At 45.0% G+C, this 17,522-nt stretch overlaps 1 protein-coding gene across 1 annotated transcript in view; it reads left to right on the top strand.

Annotated features, from left to right (window-relative positions):
* Window positions 1-17,522, top strand: part of LOC126249177 (esterase E4-like) — a 280,540-nt gene that overhangs the window by 215,599 nt on the left and 47,419 nt on the right. Inside the window, exons 8-9 of the mRNA XM_049950835.1 lie at window positions 10,337-10,512; window positions 10,608-10,755. Of these exons, the coding sequence (XP_049806792.1) occupies window positions 10,337-10,512; window positions 10,608-10,755 (324 nt within the window). The remainder of the gene's footprint in view (window positions 1-10,336; window positions 10,513-10,607; window positions 10,756-17,522) is intronic.

Genomic DNA, 17,522 nt, shown 5'->3' with positions numbered 1-17,522 from the left:
GTTGGTGTAATGGTTCAGGGATTCCGGACTGGAGCAGATTCGTTTGCCACGAAGACCTAGGCTGTAGGGAAGGGACCGTTTGATGTGGAATGGGTGGCAGCTGTCATAATGGAGGTACTGTTGCTTGTTGGTGGGTTTGATGTGGACGGACGTGTGAAGCTGGCCATTGGACAGGTGGAGGTGAACGTCAAGGAAAGTGGCATGGGATTTGGAGTAGGACCAGGTGAATCTGATGGAACCAAAGGAGTTGAGGTTGGAGAGGAAATTCTGAAGTTCTTCTTCACTGTGAGTCCAGATCATGAAGATGTCGTCAATAAATCTGTACCAAACTTTTGGTTGGCAGGCCTGGGTAACCAAGAAGGCTTCCTCTAAGCGACCCATGAATAGGTTGGCGTACGAGGGGGCCATCCTGGTACCCATGGCTGTTCCCTTTAATTGTTGGTATGTCTGGCCTTCAAAAGTGAAGAAGTTGTGGGTCAGGATGAAGCTGGCTAAGGTGATGAGGAAAGAGGTTTTAGGTAGGGCGGCAGGTGATCGGCGTGAAAGGAAGTGCTCCATCGCAGCGAGGCCCTGGACGTGCGGAATATTTGTGTATAAGGAAGTGGCATCAATGGTTACAAGGATGGTTTCCTGGGGTAACAGATTGCGTAAGGATTCCAGGCGTTCGAGAAAGTGGTTGGTGTCTTTGATGAAGGATGGGAGACTGCATGTAATGGGTTGAAGGTGTTGATCTACGTACGCAGAGATACGTTCTGTGGGGGCTTGGTAACCAGCTACAATGGGGCAGCCGGGATGATTGGGTTTGTGGATTTTAGGAAGAAGGTAGAAGGTAGGGGTGCGGGGTGTCGGTGGGTTCAGGAGGTTGATGGAGTCAGGTGAAAGGTTTTGCAGGGGGCCTAAGGTTTTGAGGATTCCTTGAAGCTCCGCCTGGACATCGGGAATGGGGTTACCTTGGCAAACTTTGTATGTGGTGTTGTCTGAAAGCTGACGCAGTCCCTCAGCCACATACTCCCGACGATCAAGTACCACGGTCGTGGAACCCTTGTCCGCCGGAAGAATGATGATGGATCGGTCAGCCTTCAGATCACGGATAGCCTGGGCTTCAGCAGTGGTGATGTTGGGAGTAGGATTAAGGTTTTTTAAGAAGGATTGAGAGGCAAGGCTGGAAGTCAGAAATTCCTGGAAGGTTTGGAGAGGGTGATTTTGAGGAAGAGGAGGTGGGTCCCGCTGTGATGGAGGACGGAACTGTTCCAGGCAGGGTTCAATTTGGATAGTGTCTTGGGGAGTTGGATCGTTAGGAGTAGGATTAGGATCATTTTTCTTCGTGGCAAAGTGATATTTCCAGCAGAGAGTACGAGTGTAGGAGAGTAAATCTTTGACGAGGGCTGTTTGGTTGAATCTGGGAGTAGGGCTGAAGGTGAGGCCTTTGGATAGGACAGAGGCTTCGGATTGGGAGAGAGGTTTGGAGGAAAGGTTAACTACTGAATTAGGGTGTTGTGGTTCCAGGTTGTGTTGATTGGAATTTTGAGGTTTTGGAGGGAGTGGAGCTGGAAGTGGGAGATTGAGTAGATGGGAGAGACTGGGTTTGTGTGCAATGAGAGGTGGTTGAGGTTTGCTGGAAAGGTTGTGAAGGGTGAGTGAGTTGCCTTTCCGGAAGTGGGAAACCAGGAGATTGGATAGTTTTTTGAGGTGGAGGGTGGCATGCTGTTCTAATTTACGGTTGGCCTGTAGGAGGATGCTCTGAACAGCCGGTGTGGATGTGGGAGAGGAAAGATTAAGGACTTTTATTAAGGATAGGAGTTGACGGGTGTGTTCATTGGCTGAGTTGATGTGTAGGTGAAGGATTAGGTGGGTGAGGGCAATGGATTGTTCAGTTTGGAACTGGTATAGGGACTGATGGAAAGAAGGGTTGCAGCCTCTCATTGATCACCAACCCAGTCTCTCCCATCTACTCAATCTCCCACTTCCAGCTCCACTCCCTCCAAAACCTCAAAATTCCAATCAACACAACCTGGAACCACAACACCCTAATTCAGTAGTTAACCTTTCCTCCAAACCTCTCTCCCAATCCGAAGCCTCTGTCCTATCCAAAGGCCCCACCTTCAGCCCCACTCCCAGATTCAACCAAACAGCCCTCGTCAAAGATTTACTGTCCTACACTCATACTCTCTGCTGGAAATATCACTTTGCCACGAAGAAAAATGATCCTAATCCTACTCCTAACGATCCAACTCCCCAAGACACTATCCAAATTGAACCCTGCCTGGAACAGTTCCGTCCTCCATCACAGCGGGACCCACCTCCTCTTCCTCAAAATCACCCTCTCCAAACCTTCCAGGAATTTCTGACTTCCAGCCTTGCCTCTCAATCCTTCTTAAAAAACCTTAATCCTACTCCCAACATCACCACTGCTGAAGCCCAGGCTGTCCGTGATCTGAAGGCTGACCGATCCATCATCATTCTTCCGGCGGACAAGGGTTCCACGACCGTGGTACTTGATCGTTGGGAGTATGTGGCTGAGGGACTGCGTCAGCTTTCAGACAACACCACATACAAAGTTTGCCAAGGCAACCCCATTCCCGATATCCAGGCGGAGCTTCAAGGAATCCTCAGAACCTTAGGCCCCCTGCAAAACCTTTCACCTGAATCCATCAACCTCCTGACCCCACCGACACCCCGCACCCCTACCTTCTACCTTCTTCCTAAAATCCACAAACCCAATCATCCCGGCTGCCCCATCGTAGCTGGTTACCAAGCCCCCACAGAACGTATCTCTGCGTACGTAGATCAACACATTCAACCCATTACATGCAGTCTCCCATCCTTCATCAAAGACACCAACCACTTTCTCGAACGCCTGGAATCCTTACGCAATCTGTTACCCCAGGAAACCATCCTTGTAACCATTGATGCCACTTCCTTATACACAAATATTCCGCGCGTCCAGGGCCTCGCTGCGATGGAGCACTTCCTTTCACGCCGATCACTTGCCACACCCTACCTAAAACCTCTTTCCTCATCACCTTAGCCAGCTTCATCCTGACCCACAACTTCTTCACTTTTGAAGGCCAGACATACCAACAATTAAAGGGAACAGCCATGGGTACCAGGATGGCCCCCTCGTACGCCAACCTATTCATGGGTCGCTTAGAGGAAGCCTTCTTGGTTACCCAGGCCTGCCAACCCAAAGTTTGGTACAGATTTATTGACGACATCTTCATGATCTGGACTCACAGTGAAGAAGAACTTCAGAATTTCCTCTCCCACCTCAACTCCTTTGGTTCCATCAGATTCACCTGGTCCTACTCCAAATCCCATGCCACTTTCCTTGACGTTCACCTCCACCTGTCCAATGGCCAGCTTCACACGTCCGTCCACATCAAACCCACCAACAAGCAACAGTACCTCCATTATGACAGCTGCCACCCATTCCACATCAAACGGTCCCTTCCCTACAGCCTAGGTCTTCGTGGCAAACGAATCTGCTCCAGTCCGGAATCCCTGAACCATTACACCAACAACCTGACAACAGCTTTCGCATCTCGCAACTACCCTCCCGACCTGGTACAGAAGCAAATAACCAGAGCCACTTTCTCATCCCCTTGAACCCAGAATCCCCCACAGAAGAACCACAAAAGTGCCCCACTTGTGACAGGATACTTTCCGGGACTGGACCAGACTCTGAATGTGGCTCTCCAGCAGGGATACGACTTCCTCAAATCCTGCCCTGAAATGAGATCCATCCTTCATGAAATCCTCCCCACTCCACAAAGAGTGTCTTTCCGCCGTCCACCTAACCTTCGTAACCTGTTAGTTCATCCCTATGAAATCCCCAAACCACCTTCCCTATCCTCTGGCTCCTATCCTTGTAACTGCCCCCGGTGTAAAACCTGTCCCATGCACCCTCCCACCTCCACCTACTCCAGTCCTGTAACCCGGAAGGTGTACACAATTAAAGGCAGAGCCACATGTGAAAGCACCCACGTGATTTACCAACTGACCTGTCTACACTGTGATGCATTCTATGTGGGAATGACCAGCAACAAACTGTCGATTCGCATGAATGGTCACAGGCAGACAGTGTTTGTTGGTAATGAGGATCACCCTGTGGCTAAACATGCCTTGGTGCACGGCCAGCACATCTTGGCACAGTGTTACACCGTCCGGGTTATCTGGATACTTCCCACCAACACCAACCTATCCGAACTCCAGAGATGGGAACTAGCTCTTCAATATATGCTCTCTTCCCGTTACCCACCAGGCCTCAATCTCCACTAATTTCAAGTTGCTGCCACTTATACCTCACCTTTCATTCAACATCATCTTTGCCTCTTCACTTCCGCTTCGACTGACATCTCTGCCCAAACTCTTTGTCTCTAAATATGTCTGCTTGTGTCTGTATATGTTTGGATGGATATGTGTGTGTGTGCGAGTGTATACCTGTCCTTTTTTCCCCCTAAGGTAAGTCTTTCCGCTCCCGGGATTGGAATGACTCCTTAGCCTCTCCCTTAAAACCCACATCCTTTCGTCTTTCCCTCTCCTTCCCTCTTTCCTGATGAGGCAACAGTTTGTTGCGAAAGCTTGAATTTTGTGTGTGTGTTTTTGTTTGTTTGTGTGTCTATCGACCTGCCAGCGCTTTCGTTCGGTAAGTCACATCATCTTTGTTTTTAGATATATTTTTCCTAGATATATGCATAGATAGCAAACTACTATGGACACAACAAATTGACAACGTATGTGCAAGGCTATCATCTAGCCTGTATGTTTTAAGAAGAATAGCTCCATATGTCAATACCCAAACAATGAGGATGATGTATTTTGGTTTAATACCTCCATTTCTAGCATATGGTCTTGCACTGTGGAGTGGAGCTTCCAAAACTCATGTAGACTGAGTATTTAAACTCCAGAAAAGAGCTCTGAAAATATTAGGCAAATAGATGCTCGAACATCATGTAAGGAATTGTTTATAGAATTTAAAATTCTGACTATCTATTCAATGTATATGTTTGAAACAATAGTATTAACTGTAGAAGATAAGAAATATACCTGTCATAATGCAGAAATTCATGATCACAATACTAGACAAGTACAAAATTACCATATGATACACAGAAGACTGAAAAAGCTGCAAACAGTCCATATATTGTGATTCTTGAGTTTCTCCTGGCGTATTTGATAATCAAAATATCCACGGGTGTACTGCCGGTCTACAGTGTCCAACGGGCACAATATTTCGGCGATCATACATGTCGCCATCATCAGGTGAACTGACGGACTGAGCTCCTGTGAACGTGCCGGAACGGAGATCCGTACACTATGGCTGCTCAGGTGGAACTGGGTTCGGTCGCGGCGGCGGCGGATTTAAATACCCTCCGCCCGCAGCGCACTCACTCCGCCGTCCGCGCCCCGCGCCACGGTCGCGCGGTGGAACAGATTGCGACGGCGTCTGAGATGACATCGGTGTGATGGCTCCGTCCGCCGTGGTCGTCACAACTATACATTTGCTCGATTTACTCTTGATTAACCCAATCGCTGGTTCCCAAGCCTTGCAAAGATTATAGCCACAGTCACGATTTATGAGGTCATCATTGGTGCGAATTTCGATGGCCTCTCTAACAACGCTGTCCCAGTATCTCGACATCTGTACCAGAATCCTCGTGCGTTCATACTCCATAGCGTGATTTTCCGACAAACAATGTTCAGCGACCGCCGACTTGCTCGGATACATCAGTCGAGTGTGCCTCTGGTGTTCACGGCATCGATCCTTGACGGTACGCATCGTCTGACCAATATACGACTTGCCACATTGACACGGAATCTGGTACACGCCGGCCTTCCTCAAACCGAGGTCATCTTTGGCGCTCCCCACCAGTGCACGAGTTTTATTCGGAGGACAAAACACCGTTCCGACCCAGTGTTTCTTGAAAATGCGGGCGATCTTTCCCGAGAGTGCGCCTGTATATGGGATAAACGCAGTGCCTACCTCATCCCTCGTGATTTCATCCATATCCACAGGTTGTGCTGTAGTGGTTGGGCGAGAGCACGTTGAATCTGCCACTCTGAGTACCCATTTTTTCGAAATACAGTTCTCAGATGTTCCAATTCCTGGGGTAGACTCTCTGCGTCAGAGATAGTGCGCGCCCTATGTACTAGAGTTTTAAGTACCCCATTCCTCTGTGAAGGGTGGTGGCAGCTGTCTGCGTGCAAATACAGATCAGTGTGCGTTGTCTTCCGATACACCCCATGACCTAGGGTGCCGTCAGGCCTTCTCTTGACCAAGACGTCAAGAAAAGGTAGTTTACCCTCCGTTTCAGTCTCCATAGTGAATTTGATGTTGGGGTGTATGGAGTTTAGATGTGTAAGGAAGTCAAGGAGTTTCTCCATACCATGTGGCCAGATGACGAAAGTGTCGTCCACGTAACGGAAAAAGCAAGTAGGTTTCCATTCGGATGACGACAGGGCTTCCTCCTCGAAGTTCTCCATGTACAAATTCGCTACCACCGGTGAGAGTGGGCTACCCATGGCGACTCCCTCCGTCTGTTCGTAGTATTCTCCATTAAAAAGAAAATACGTGGAAGTCAAGACATGCCTAAAAAGTTCAGTGGTCTTCTCGTGAACAAGGAAATGACGTCAAAACTCACCATGATATCTGACTCACCCAACGTGAAGCTATCAAGGCGTTTAACAAAATCCACGGAATTATGGATGTGATGAGGGCATTTACCCCCACGTGGGTACCCCTGCGAGAGTCACTAGAATTGATTAGTCAGAAGTTTGACGAGAAAACCACAGAACTTTTTAGGCATGTCTTGACTTCCACGTATTTTCTTTTTAATGGAGAATACTACGAACAGACGGAGGGAGTCGCCATGGGTAGCCCACTCTCACCGGTGGTAGCGAATTTGTACATGGAGAACTTCGAGGAGGAAGCCCTGTCGTCATCCGAATGGAAACCTACTTGCTTTTTCCGTTACGTGGACGACACTTTCGTCATCTGGCCACATGGTATGGAGAAACTCCTTGACTTCCTTACACATCTAAACTCCATACACCCCAACATCAAATTCACTATGGAGACTGAAACGGAGGGTAAACTACCTTTTCTTGACGTCTTGGTCAAGAGAAGGCCTGACGGCACCCTTGGTCATGGGGTGTATCGGAAGACAACGCACACTGATCTGTATTTGCACGCAGACAGCTGCCACCACCCTTCACAGAGGAATGGGGTACTTAAAACTCTAGTACATAGGGCGCGCACTATCTCTGACGCAGAGAGTCTACCCCAGGAATTGGAACATCTGAGAACTGTATTTCGAAAAAATGGGTACTCAGAGTGGCAGATTCAACGTGCTCTCGCCCAACCACTACAGCACAACCTGTGGATATGGATGAAATCACGAGGGAGGAGGTAGGCACTGCGTTTATCCCATATACAGGCGCACTCTCGGGAAAGATCGCCCGCATTTTCAAGAAACACTGGGTCGGAACGGTGTTTTGTCCTCCGAATAAAACTCGTGCACTGGTGGGGAGCGCCAAAGATGACCTCGGTTTGAAGAAGGCCGGCGTGTACCAGATTCCGTGTCAATGTGGCAAGTCGTATATTGGTCAGACGATGCGTACCGTCGAGGATCGATGCCGTGAACACCAGAGGCACACTCGACTGATGTATCCGAGCAAGTCGGCGGTCGCTGAACATTGTTTGTCGGAAAATCACGCTATGGAGTATGAACGCACGAGGATTCTGGTACAGACGTCGAGATACTGGGACAGCGTTGTTAGAGAGGCCATCGAAATTCGCACCAATGACGACCTCATAAATCGTGACTGTGGCTATAATCTTAGCAAGGCTTGGGAACCAGCGATTGGGTTAATCAAGAGTAAATCGAGCAAATGTATAGTTGTGACGACCACGGCGGACGGAGCCATCACACCGACGTCATCTCAGACGCCGTCGCAATTTGTTTCACCGCGCGACCGTGGCGCGGGGCGCGGACGGCGGAGTGAGTGCGCTGCGGGTGGAGGGTATTTAAAGCCGCCGCCGCCGCGACCGAACCCAGTTCCACCTGAGCAGCCATAGTGTACGGATCTCCGTTCCGGCACGTTCACAGGAGCTCAGTCCGTCAGTTCACCTGATGATGGCGACATGTATGATCGCCGAAATATTGTGCCCGTTGGACACTGTAGACCGGCAGTACACCCGTGGATATTTTGAGTCCATATATTAATGGAGCAAAATACTTCAACGCACTGCCAAATGAACTGAAGGTAATAACTGGAGAGACATTCAAAAAACATCTAAAATCGTGGCTCATTGAGGAGTGCTTCTATAGCCTACTGTAGAAACTAATATCTAAAGTATTATTATGTCAAATAATTTGGACTACATTCTTAAGTTCCTATTATAAAGTAAAATTAGATTGTATACTGTTGTATTGTACTACCAATTGCTATACGTGTAATTACATGTTTCACGCAAATAAATTACAAAATTACCTACCTATCCCCTACCCTGTTCCCACACCACCACTACAAATGCCTTCTATTCCACCAATACACCTACTAGCCTTTTCACCTTCTCTACTTCTCTCCTCGCCTTTCTCCCTTTTCTGCTCCCCCCTCCCAGCATGGCTTTCTGATTCTGGACCTAGCAGCCATATCCTATCCCATCACATCCCTGGACACCCTCATAGACAGTATAACATCTCCCCACCCCCTCCCCTCCCTACCTTACTATTTTTCCCCTTCCCTGCCCCATACCTCTTCCTTGCTCCCACAACCTACCCCAGATTGCTGCTTATATTAGACACAGTTGCAGTCCACAGTCAGTAAACAGCAACCAGAGACAGTGGTCATGTGTATCTGAGTGGTGCTTGTGTGAATGTGTTTTCTGTTTCTGACGAAACACTCTTTTTGTCTGTTAATTTAATTTTTAGCAGTACTTTCATTGTTCCTGTCTGTGACATAGTGCCTTCTCTGTGTGCTGAGTAGCACTCTTATCATTTTCATAATATTGTTGTTATCTCATCTTTAGTGATAGGCATATAAAGCCGGATTAAAATATCTCCATTAGAAGAACACACTGAATGATGAACATCAGGACAGTTCCTAGATGGAGGTCATTAGAAGCAGGGAGAATTCAGAGGGTAAAGAGATTTCAGTTCCTAGGTGAATGGAGAAAGACTGATCCACTGAGAAAAGAAGCTATGGCAGCAATTTTCTTCAGACATGTTTGGAGAATGGATCATGGAAGACTGACATAACAGATACTATAGTTTTATTTGAGTAGCAAAACAAAGTGAACTGAGTTCAAAAGATACATGGATCTGAAAGAATACGGGGCACAGAAAAAAGAACTACAACAACGTAAGCCGCGCAGGATTAGTCGAGCGATCTAAGGTGCTGCAGTCATAGACTGTGCGGCTGATCCCAATGGAGGTTTGAGTCCTCCCTCAGACATGGGTGTGTGTGTTTGTCCTTAGGATAATTTAGGTTAAGTAGTGTGTAAGCTTAGGGACTGATGACCTTAGCAGTTAAGTCCCATAAGATTTCACACACACATACAACAAGGTAACATCTGAATTGAAAACTGAAGCCACCAGTGGATTGTAGAACAAAAATAGATCCAGGACAAATGTTGTAGGCAGAGGAATGAAGAGATTTGCAAAATAGGAGAGTGAAAGAAGGACATGGATAAATCTCAAAAGACAAGAAGATAATTCAAACTGATGTGACTGACAGATGTATTGTAAAACAGAGGAAGAAATTTACTAGTACATGTCTTCAACTGTAGAAAATTTCCACCATATGAGTGACTCTGCCTACTTTCTAGAAAGTGGAATTATTAAGCTTTTTCTATTACTCTAACTTCTTAAAGTTTCAATGATCAGCAAGTTATAACTCAGATCTCTTCAAACTTCAACTTAGTGAGCCCTAATGCTCATGTATTGCATCTCTTTTCAACTGTGAAATTTTCTAATGATATCTAACACTGATATCTATCATGAAAAAGCTTTGCTGTATCCTTCCACTGCATTTTCCTCATATGAAAGTTGACAAGTGAACTTACGTGCTTTTACGGTATCAACTATGGGTGACAACAATAAACCACTTATCATTTTTCAACTTCATTTCTTTCTCTCTCTCTCTCTCTCTCTCTCGCTCTCTCTCGCTTTTCCACAGTATCACAATCTAGGGTGAGAAAGGTGTATATATACATGTGTATATGTTCTTACTTAGTATTTTATGCCAATAAAAATTGATTTTATGGTGAAGCATATATCTCTATGAACTGAGTGTATTATAAATACTACAGTGTTTTAAATTGTGTATTTTGCAGCAATCATTAACAATACTTCATGGCGAACTGAAATGCAAGAAAACTTTACTTCTGTGGCTCCTTTAGCTTTCATGTACAAGAAAGAACACCATTCTGCATACAAAAGTCAAACAATACGGAATTTTTATCTTCATAATTTACCAATATCGGAATTTGTTCTTGAAGGTCTTGGAAAAGTAAGTAGTTTTATTGACCATAATAATATATACACACAAACATCTTCAATTAATTTTGACACAGATACTCACGAATAAAAATATGTATGTTTCAGATATATTCAGACTCAATAATCAACTTTGGTGTTGATAGGGCTGCACGTATAATAGCATCCACAAGTACTGAGCCAGTTTACTTCTACAGATTTTCTTATCCAGGACGGTACAGTTTTGTGTACTACCCAGGAACTTCAGTACCATATGGTAAATAAATCAGTTACATAGTTTTTCCTTTGGTGTTACATTTATTGTTATTTAAGCAGTTCCATTGTTGAAATAGAGCAAATATTTTTAACAATCCACAAAGGAGTGAAAAATACAGAACACAGAATATTAACATTTTACATTGCTTCATTTTTATTCAGTTGTATCTTACAGTGGAGCTGTTGGGAAAGTAAAAAGATTTTACAGTTGTTATAGACAATTTGCATAATATGGAACATATCTGTCCATGTACAACAGTGCTCATCATGAAGAAGTACCTTCAGTGCTGCACGATATATCAGTGCAAATGTTAACAAAGTAAAACATTTATTATGTGGTGCATGTGGGTAGGAATACTCATACTGGAATAACTAAGGCACTAAGTGTAGATAATACGTAATGTATTGCCAGTAATGTGATACAAAGAAGAGCCCATGCAACCAGCTAATGTTCAGAGTGAACTGACTCAACCAAAAATATTCTTATCGCACCACTCCCATCGCTGACTGAAAAGACTCACTTCCCTTTGCTATGAATATTGATGGTGGAGCCGACACAGGAACTCCCCCTTGGGAGTGGGAGCGTAAGCTACACAAGACCAGTCACACCATAGCTGGCTGCTATTTAGAGTCTGTAATGTGACATGTGACTATTGGTCCGCATTGCAGGGGGGGGGGGGGCTAGGCTGTGGAGGGCAGTCGAGTCATAGTTGCGGTTGTCCCAACCTTCAACCTGCATTTGCATGCATGGAAGCGAATGCTGCTTCTTAATAGCTGTGATGGTAGGACTGTGGAACATGTTTGTGTGCAGTTTGACATCATGGGGAAGTTTGTAGCTGTGATTGAACTGCCTGAAGAGGAACCCATCATCAACCTGCTGCTCCCTGTACTGCACTTCCATGATGATGAAATCATCAACCAGTTTCACTGTTATGTCTTCTGCTTGTAATTGCTGCACATTGAATTTCAGTATGAAAATGTTGTTTTCATTTGACAAATAAGATATGCTCTTGATGAGTGTGAGAATTTGCATTTGTATGTGTTATACCTTCATCACTTGTGTCGCTGATATCGCACAGAATCCATACAGGTTTATAACAATTTACTGAAACAGTGGTTGGTTTCCCATAGGGGAGAATGAAAAAGGTATTAGGCCAGCCGAAGTGGCTGCGCGGTTCTAGACGCTGCAGTCTGGAACTGCGAGACCACTAGGGTCGCAGGTTCGAATCCTGCCTCGGGCATGGATGTGTGTGATGTCCTTAGGTTAGTTAGGTTTCAGTAGTTCTAGGGGACTAATGACCTCAGAAGTTGAGTCCCATAGTGCGTGGAGCCATTTGAACCATTTGACAAAGGTATTAGCTCTGTTTTTATCACTATCTGGGTCCTGAATATAGTGGCTGCAAGGCAGAGCATGTCACATCATTCCAAAACTTGACAAGGTCACAGTCTTTTAGAAATGATCTACAAAAGTTTTGGGTGAGCCATGTGCCTGCACAAGTGGTATTCTGAGGTGTGCAATATGCTGTTTCATGTTACAGATGAGAGTATGTAGTTCCTTACTGCTGGTGGTTGTGTTGGTGATACGAAGTCAGTTAGTCGGGTGAGTGACTCTCTGTATAGGATTTCTGCTAATGAAGCATGGAGGTCTTCCTAATAAACAGAGCATATATCTAAAAGATCTGCTGCAAGGATTCTGTTGAATTTCCACCATGAGAAGAGTGCTGTTTTTGGCATGCAGTGCCGGCACTGCACCAACCCATTGTTTTGAGAATGATAGTCAGTGGTGCAGTGCCACTGGACACTACAAAGATTACAGAGTATGCTAAATAGTGCTGACTCGAACTGATGATGCTGGTTGGTCTCTTTGGAAGCAAAGTAGCAAAAATTTGAAATCCATAAATGCACCAAATTTCCTGCCATAGTTTCTGCCATGTTAGGGGGCATGGCTTAAACAAAGCAGGTGACCCGGTCAACTGAGTGCACAGAGACTGTACCAGAAGCGTTCCAACTGGGGGTTGGGTCTGGCTATGTCAAAGTGAACATGTTGAAATGCCCCTTAAGTATTGCTCATTGACCATGTTTTGGCTGTGTATGCTGTCCTATCCTACAGTGTTGACAAGCAGTACACATTTGTGTCCAGTTTCTGCAGTCACATTCAACATTTAGCTATATGAAACAGTCTTTAATTGTATATATGCGGTGTCTGTTCTTTCAGACAAGCTTGGACATTTCTGAAAGAACAGACACTGTTTTGATCCCAGAGTCACTATGAATTGAAACACGCAGAAATTAAAATCATTACCTGCCAGTGGGCATTGATTTATATTAATGGGACAAGCTTAAAATTTGTGCCAAACCTGGGTCTCCTGCTTACTTGGCAGAGTGCTGACCACTACACCATCGGGACACAATGGTCATGCTCAGCTACTTGGACTACCCTAGCATGCCTCCCATCAGACCCAGATTCTCAGCTTATACTGCACGCTACTGATGTAGTGCCCCCGCTCATTAGTATCATTACTGGTGGCATATCTCCAATTCCTGTAAGAGGTTGAGCTTGATGCGCATCTGCACTGAAGAGATCATTGGCCAGCATCACCTTAATTATACACTATATGATCGAAAGTATCCAGACACCTGGCTGAAAATGACTTACAAGTTTGTGGCACCCTCAATCGGTAAAGCTGGAATTCGATATGGCATTGGCCCATGCTTAGCCTTGATGACAGCTTCCACTCTCACAGGCATACCTTCAGACAGGTGCTGGAAGGTTTCTTGGGGAATGGCAGCCCATTCTTCATGGAGTGCTGCACTGAGGAGAGATAACGACGTTGGTCGGTGAGCCCTGGTACAAAGTTGGTGCTCCAAAACATCCCAAAGGTGTTCTATAGGATTCAGGTCAGGACTCTGTGCAGCCCAATCCATTACAGGGATGTTATTGTCATTATGTTATTATGTGTAAACACTCTGCCACAGGCCGCTCATTATGAACAGATGCTCAATCGTGTTGAAAGATGCAATTACCATCCCTGAATTGCTCTTCAACAATGGGAAGCAAGACAGTGCTTAAAACATTAATGTAGGCCTGTTATTTGATAGTGCAACACCAAACAACAGGGGGTGCAAGCCCCGTCCATGAAAAACACGATCACACCATAACACCACCGCCTCTGAATTATACTGTTAGCACTACACACATTGGCAGATGATGTTCACTGGGCATTCGCCATACCCACACCCTGCCATCAGATCACCACATTGTGTACTGTGATTTGTCACTCCACACAATGTTTTTCCACTGTTCAATCATACAATGTTTAAGCTCCTTACACCAAGGCACGCATCATTTGGCATTTACCAGCATGATGTGTGGCTTATGAGCAGCCACCGTGAATCCAAGTTTTCTCACCTCCCACGTAACTTTCATAGTACTTGCTGTGGATGCTGATACAGCTTGGAATCCCCGTGTGATGGTCTGGATAGATGTCTGCCTATTATTACGATCCTCTTCAACTGTTGGCGGTCTCTGTCAGTCAACGGATGAGTTCGGTCTGTACAATTTTGTGCTGTACCTATCACATTGGAAACAGTCTGGTGTAATGTTCTTGAGGCATTATGTAACAACTATGGTAGCAACTACCTGAAGCCAAACCCCTCCAAAACACAAGTGTGTGCATTCCACTTACAAAACAGAGAGGCATGGAGTAAACTGAGAATAACCTGGTCAACAGCTGACCCACTTTGACATCCCCAAGCACCTCAGAGAGAAGTTGGACCAGTCCCTCACCTTCAAGGATCACTGTACAGGTACAAAAATGAAAGTCAGTGTGAGGAACAACATTATTAGGAAACTGACCGGCAACAACAGGGGAGCACACCCACAGGTCCTCTACACATCCGCCCTCGCTTTGTGCTTCTCCGCTGCTGAATATGCAGCACCTGTATGGCAGAACTCCAGCCATGGCAAACAGGTAAATATTGCCCTAAATGAAACAGGATGAATTGTAACCGGCTGCTTGTGGGCAACCCCTGTTGACAAAATCTACCACATCATGGGTGTAGCACCTCCAGACATCCGAAGGAGAACAGCAGCTGAAGTGGAAAGAAAGAAGCAGGAGACAGATCAGAGACACTCCCTGTTTGGATGTGAACATCAAACACCAAGACTCAAGTAAAAAAAAAGTTTTCTCCAAACAACGCAACCAATCCAGACATTACCTGCAGACTCTGGCACAGCTCATCATCAGAGAAATATTGGGACAACCCCAAGGAAGAACTTGCTACAGGCCATCATCTCCCATACATGACATGGAAGGTACTCAATAGACTGAGAACTGGAGTATCTGGGTGCAAGGAGAACATGAAGAAATGAGGATACACCTCAGGGGATGAACTATGTGAGTGTGGTGAACCCCAAGACCATCAGCACCTACTCAGCTGCAGGAAACTGTCGGAACCTGTGTCCATGGATGATCTGATTATCGCCAATGATAAGGTAGTCTGTGCAGTGGAATTCTGGGCAGCACATGGAATATAAATATGCACATATTCTCTGTAATACTTGTAATATATATGTATGTTATGCTATGTATGGAAAATTACATTTAATATATTATGTTCTGGACATGTATAAATAAATAAATTGGAAACAGTGGACCAAGGGATGTTTAGAAGTGTGGAAATCACCTGACCACACTCAAAGTTCGTGAGTTCCGCAGAGTGCCCCATTCTGCTCTCTCACGATGTCTAATGACTACTTAGGCCACTGATATGGAGTACCTGGCAGTAGGTGGCAGCACAATGCACCTAATAAGAAAAAGCATATGTTTTAGGGGGTGTCTGGATACTTTTGATCATATAGTGTATATGTGGTGTCTGTTCTTTCGGACATGAACGAAGACATCATGGCCATCATCGCCTTAATTACATATATGGTGTCTGTTCTTTTGGACATGTCCGAAGAGATCATTGGCTGTCATCATCTTAATTATAAGTGCAGTGTCTGTTCTTTCAGATATGTCCAAAAGATTAGACACCCCATATATAATTAAGGCAATGGTGGCCACTAATCTCTTCAGTGCAGATGCTTACCAAGGTTGAGCTCTTACAGTACCAAGGTTGAACTCTTACAGGAATTGGCAAGATGCTGGGAGTAATGAGGCTAATGGGTGGGGCACTGCATCAGTAGTGTGTGGTATAAGCTGAGAATTTGGGTCTGACGGGAGTCATGCTAGGTTAGTCCGTGTTGTTGCGGTGACCACTGTGTCTCAATGGTGTAGTGGTCAGCACTCTGTAAAGTAAGTAGGAGACCCACGTTTAAATCCCGGTCCAGTACAAATTTTCAACTTGCCCCATTCATATAAATCAATGTCCAATAGCAGGAAATGTCTTTATTTTCTTTGTGTCTCAGCTAATAGTGGCTGCGGGGTCAAGACAGTGTCTGTTCTTCTGGACATGTCTGAAATAATAGACACCACATATATAATTAAGATGATGACAGCCAATGATCCCTTCAGTACCCTTCAGTACCAAGATTAAACTCTTATACGAAATGGTGAGATGCTACAAGTAATGAGGCTGATGAGCAGGGACACATCAGTAGTGTGTGGTATAAGTTGGGATTTTTGGTCTGACAGGAGACGTGCTAGGGTCCGTGTGGTTGTGGTGACCACTGTGTCTAGTTGGCATAGTAGTCAGCACATCTGCATAGTAAGCAGTAGGCTCGGTTTCAAATTCCAGTCCAGCACAAATTTTCAACTTGCCCAATGATATAAATCAATATTGGTTAAAAACAGTCTTGGTTGCAAGACTGTTTTTAACAAATACTGTTAAGCACTGGTTTGCTGTATGCCACATATGGACTGGAAGAATATAAATCAATGCCTACTGGCAGGTAATGTCTTTAATTCCTTTGTGTCTTAATTCATAGTGGCTGCAGGATCGTGTCCAAAAGAACAGACATCATATATATAATTAAGGTTATGACAGAGTGTGCAGTATAAGTTGAGAATTTGGGTCTGACAGGAGGCATGCTAGAGTAGTTTGTGTGGATGTGGTAATCACTGTGGCTGGATGGCATAGTGGTCAGCACATCTGCAAAGTAAGCAGTAGACCTTGGTTGAAATCCTGGTCTGGCACAGATTTTCAATTTGCCCCACTGATATAAATCAACATCCACTGACAGGTAATGTCTTTAATTCCTTTGTGGCTTGGTCTGTTAGATTAGTTTATTTGTGGGATGTACTACAGGCTGTGACAGCCAGTGTACACGGTCAAAAATACCCTTCTAGTTGTTGAGTGGTGCAAAGAGTTTGACGCAGATTTGTGACATAGTGCACCAAACTTGTGCAGAGAAACCAGGCACAGTGCAGCATACTATTTTCAAGCCAGTTTCAGTGTTATCTAGGAGGCTGAGTAATTGTGCTGGGAAACCGATGATACTGGTCATGGATTCTCCATTCCTTTGGTGTGTCAGATCAAGAGAGTTAGTGTCTAACAAAACCTGCCCCTAAGACAGGTCCCCTGATGTCAGTTGCATAAACCACAATAGAAGAAGGTCAGTACCATATTTTATGGCCTATAAAACTCTACGGACTATAAGATGCACCTTGATTGTTAAGCAATTTTTTTAAAAAACAAATCTTTTTACCACTTTTATTATTAGATTGTAAAGACAGACTAAAAAAGAAAATCTTAGTTTATAAAACCAAATGGACCCTTAAAAGCCCTGACAAATTGTCATCTGAACTTTCTTCTTCCTGTTCATCA

This window comes from Schistocerca nitens, chromosome 1, assembly GCF_023898315.1.
Source record: "Schistocerca nitens isolate TAMUIC-IGC-003100 chromosome 1, iqSchNite1.1, whole genome shotgun sequence".
NCBI lineage: Eukaryota > Metazoa > Arthropoda > Insecta > Orthoptera > Acrididae > Schistocerca > Schistocerca nitens.
Note: the sequence above shows the minus strand (reverse complement) of the source record. Positions and strands in the feature narration are given on the sequence as shown.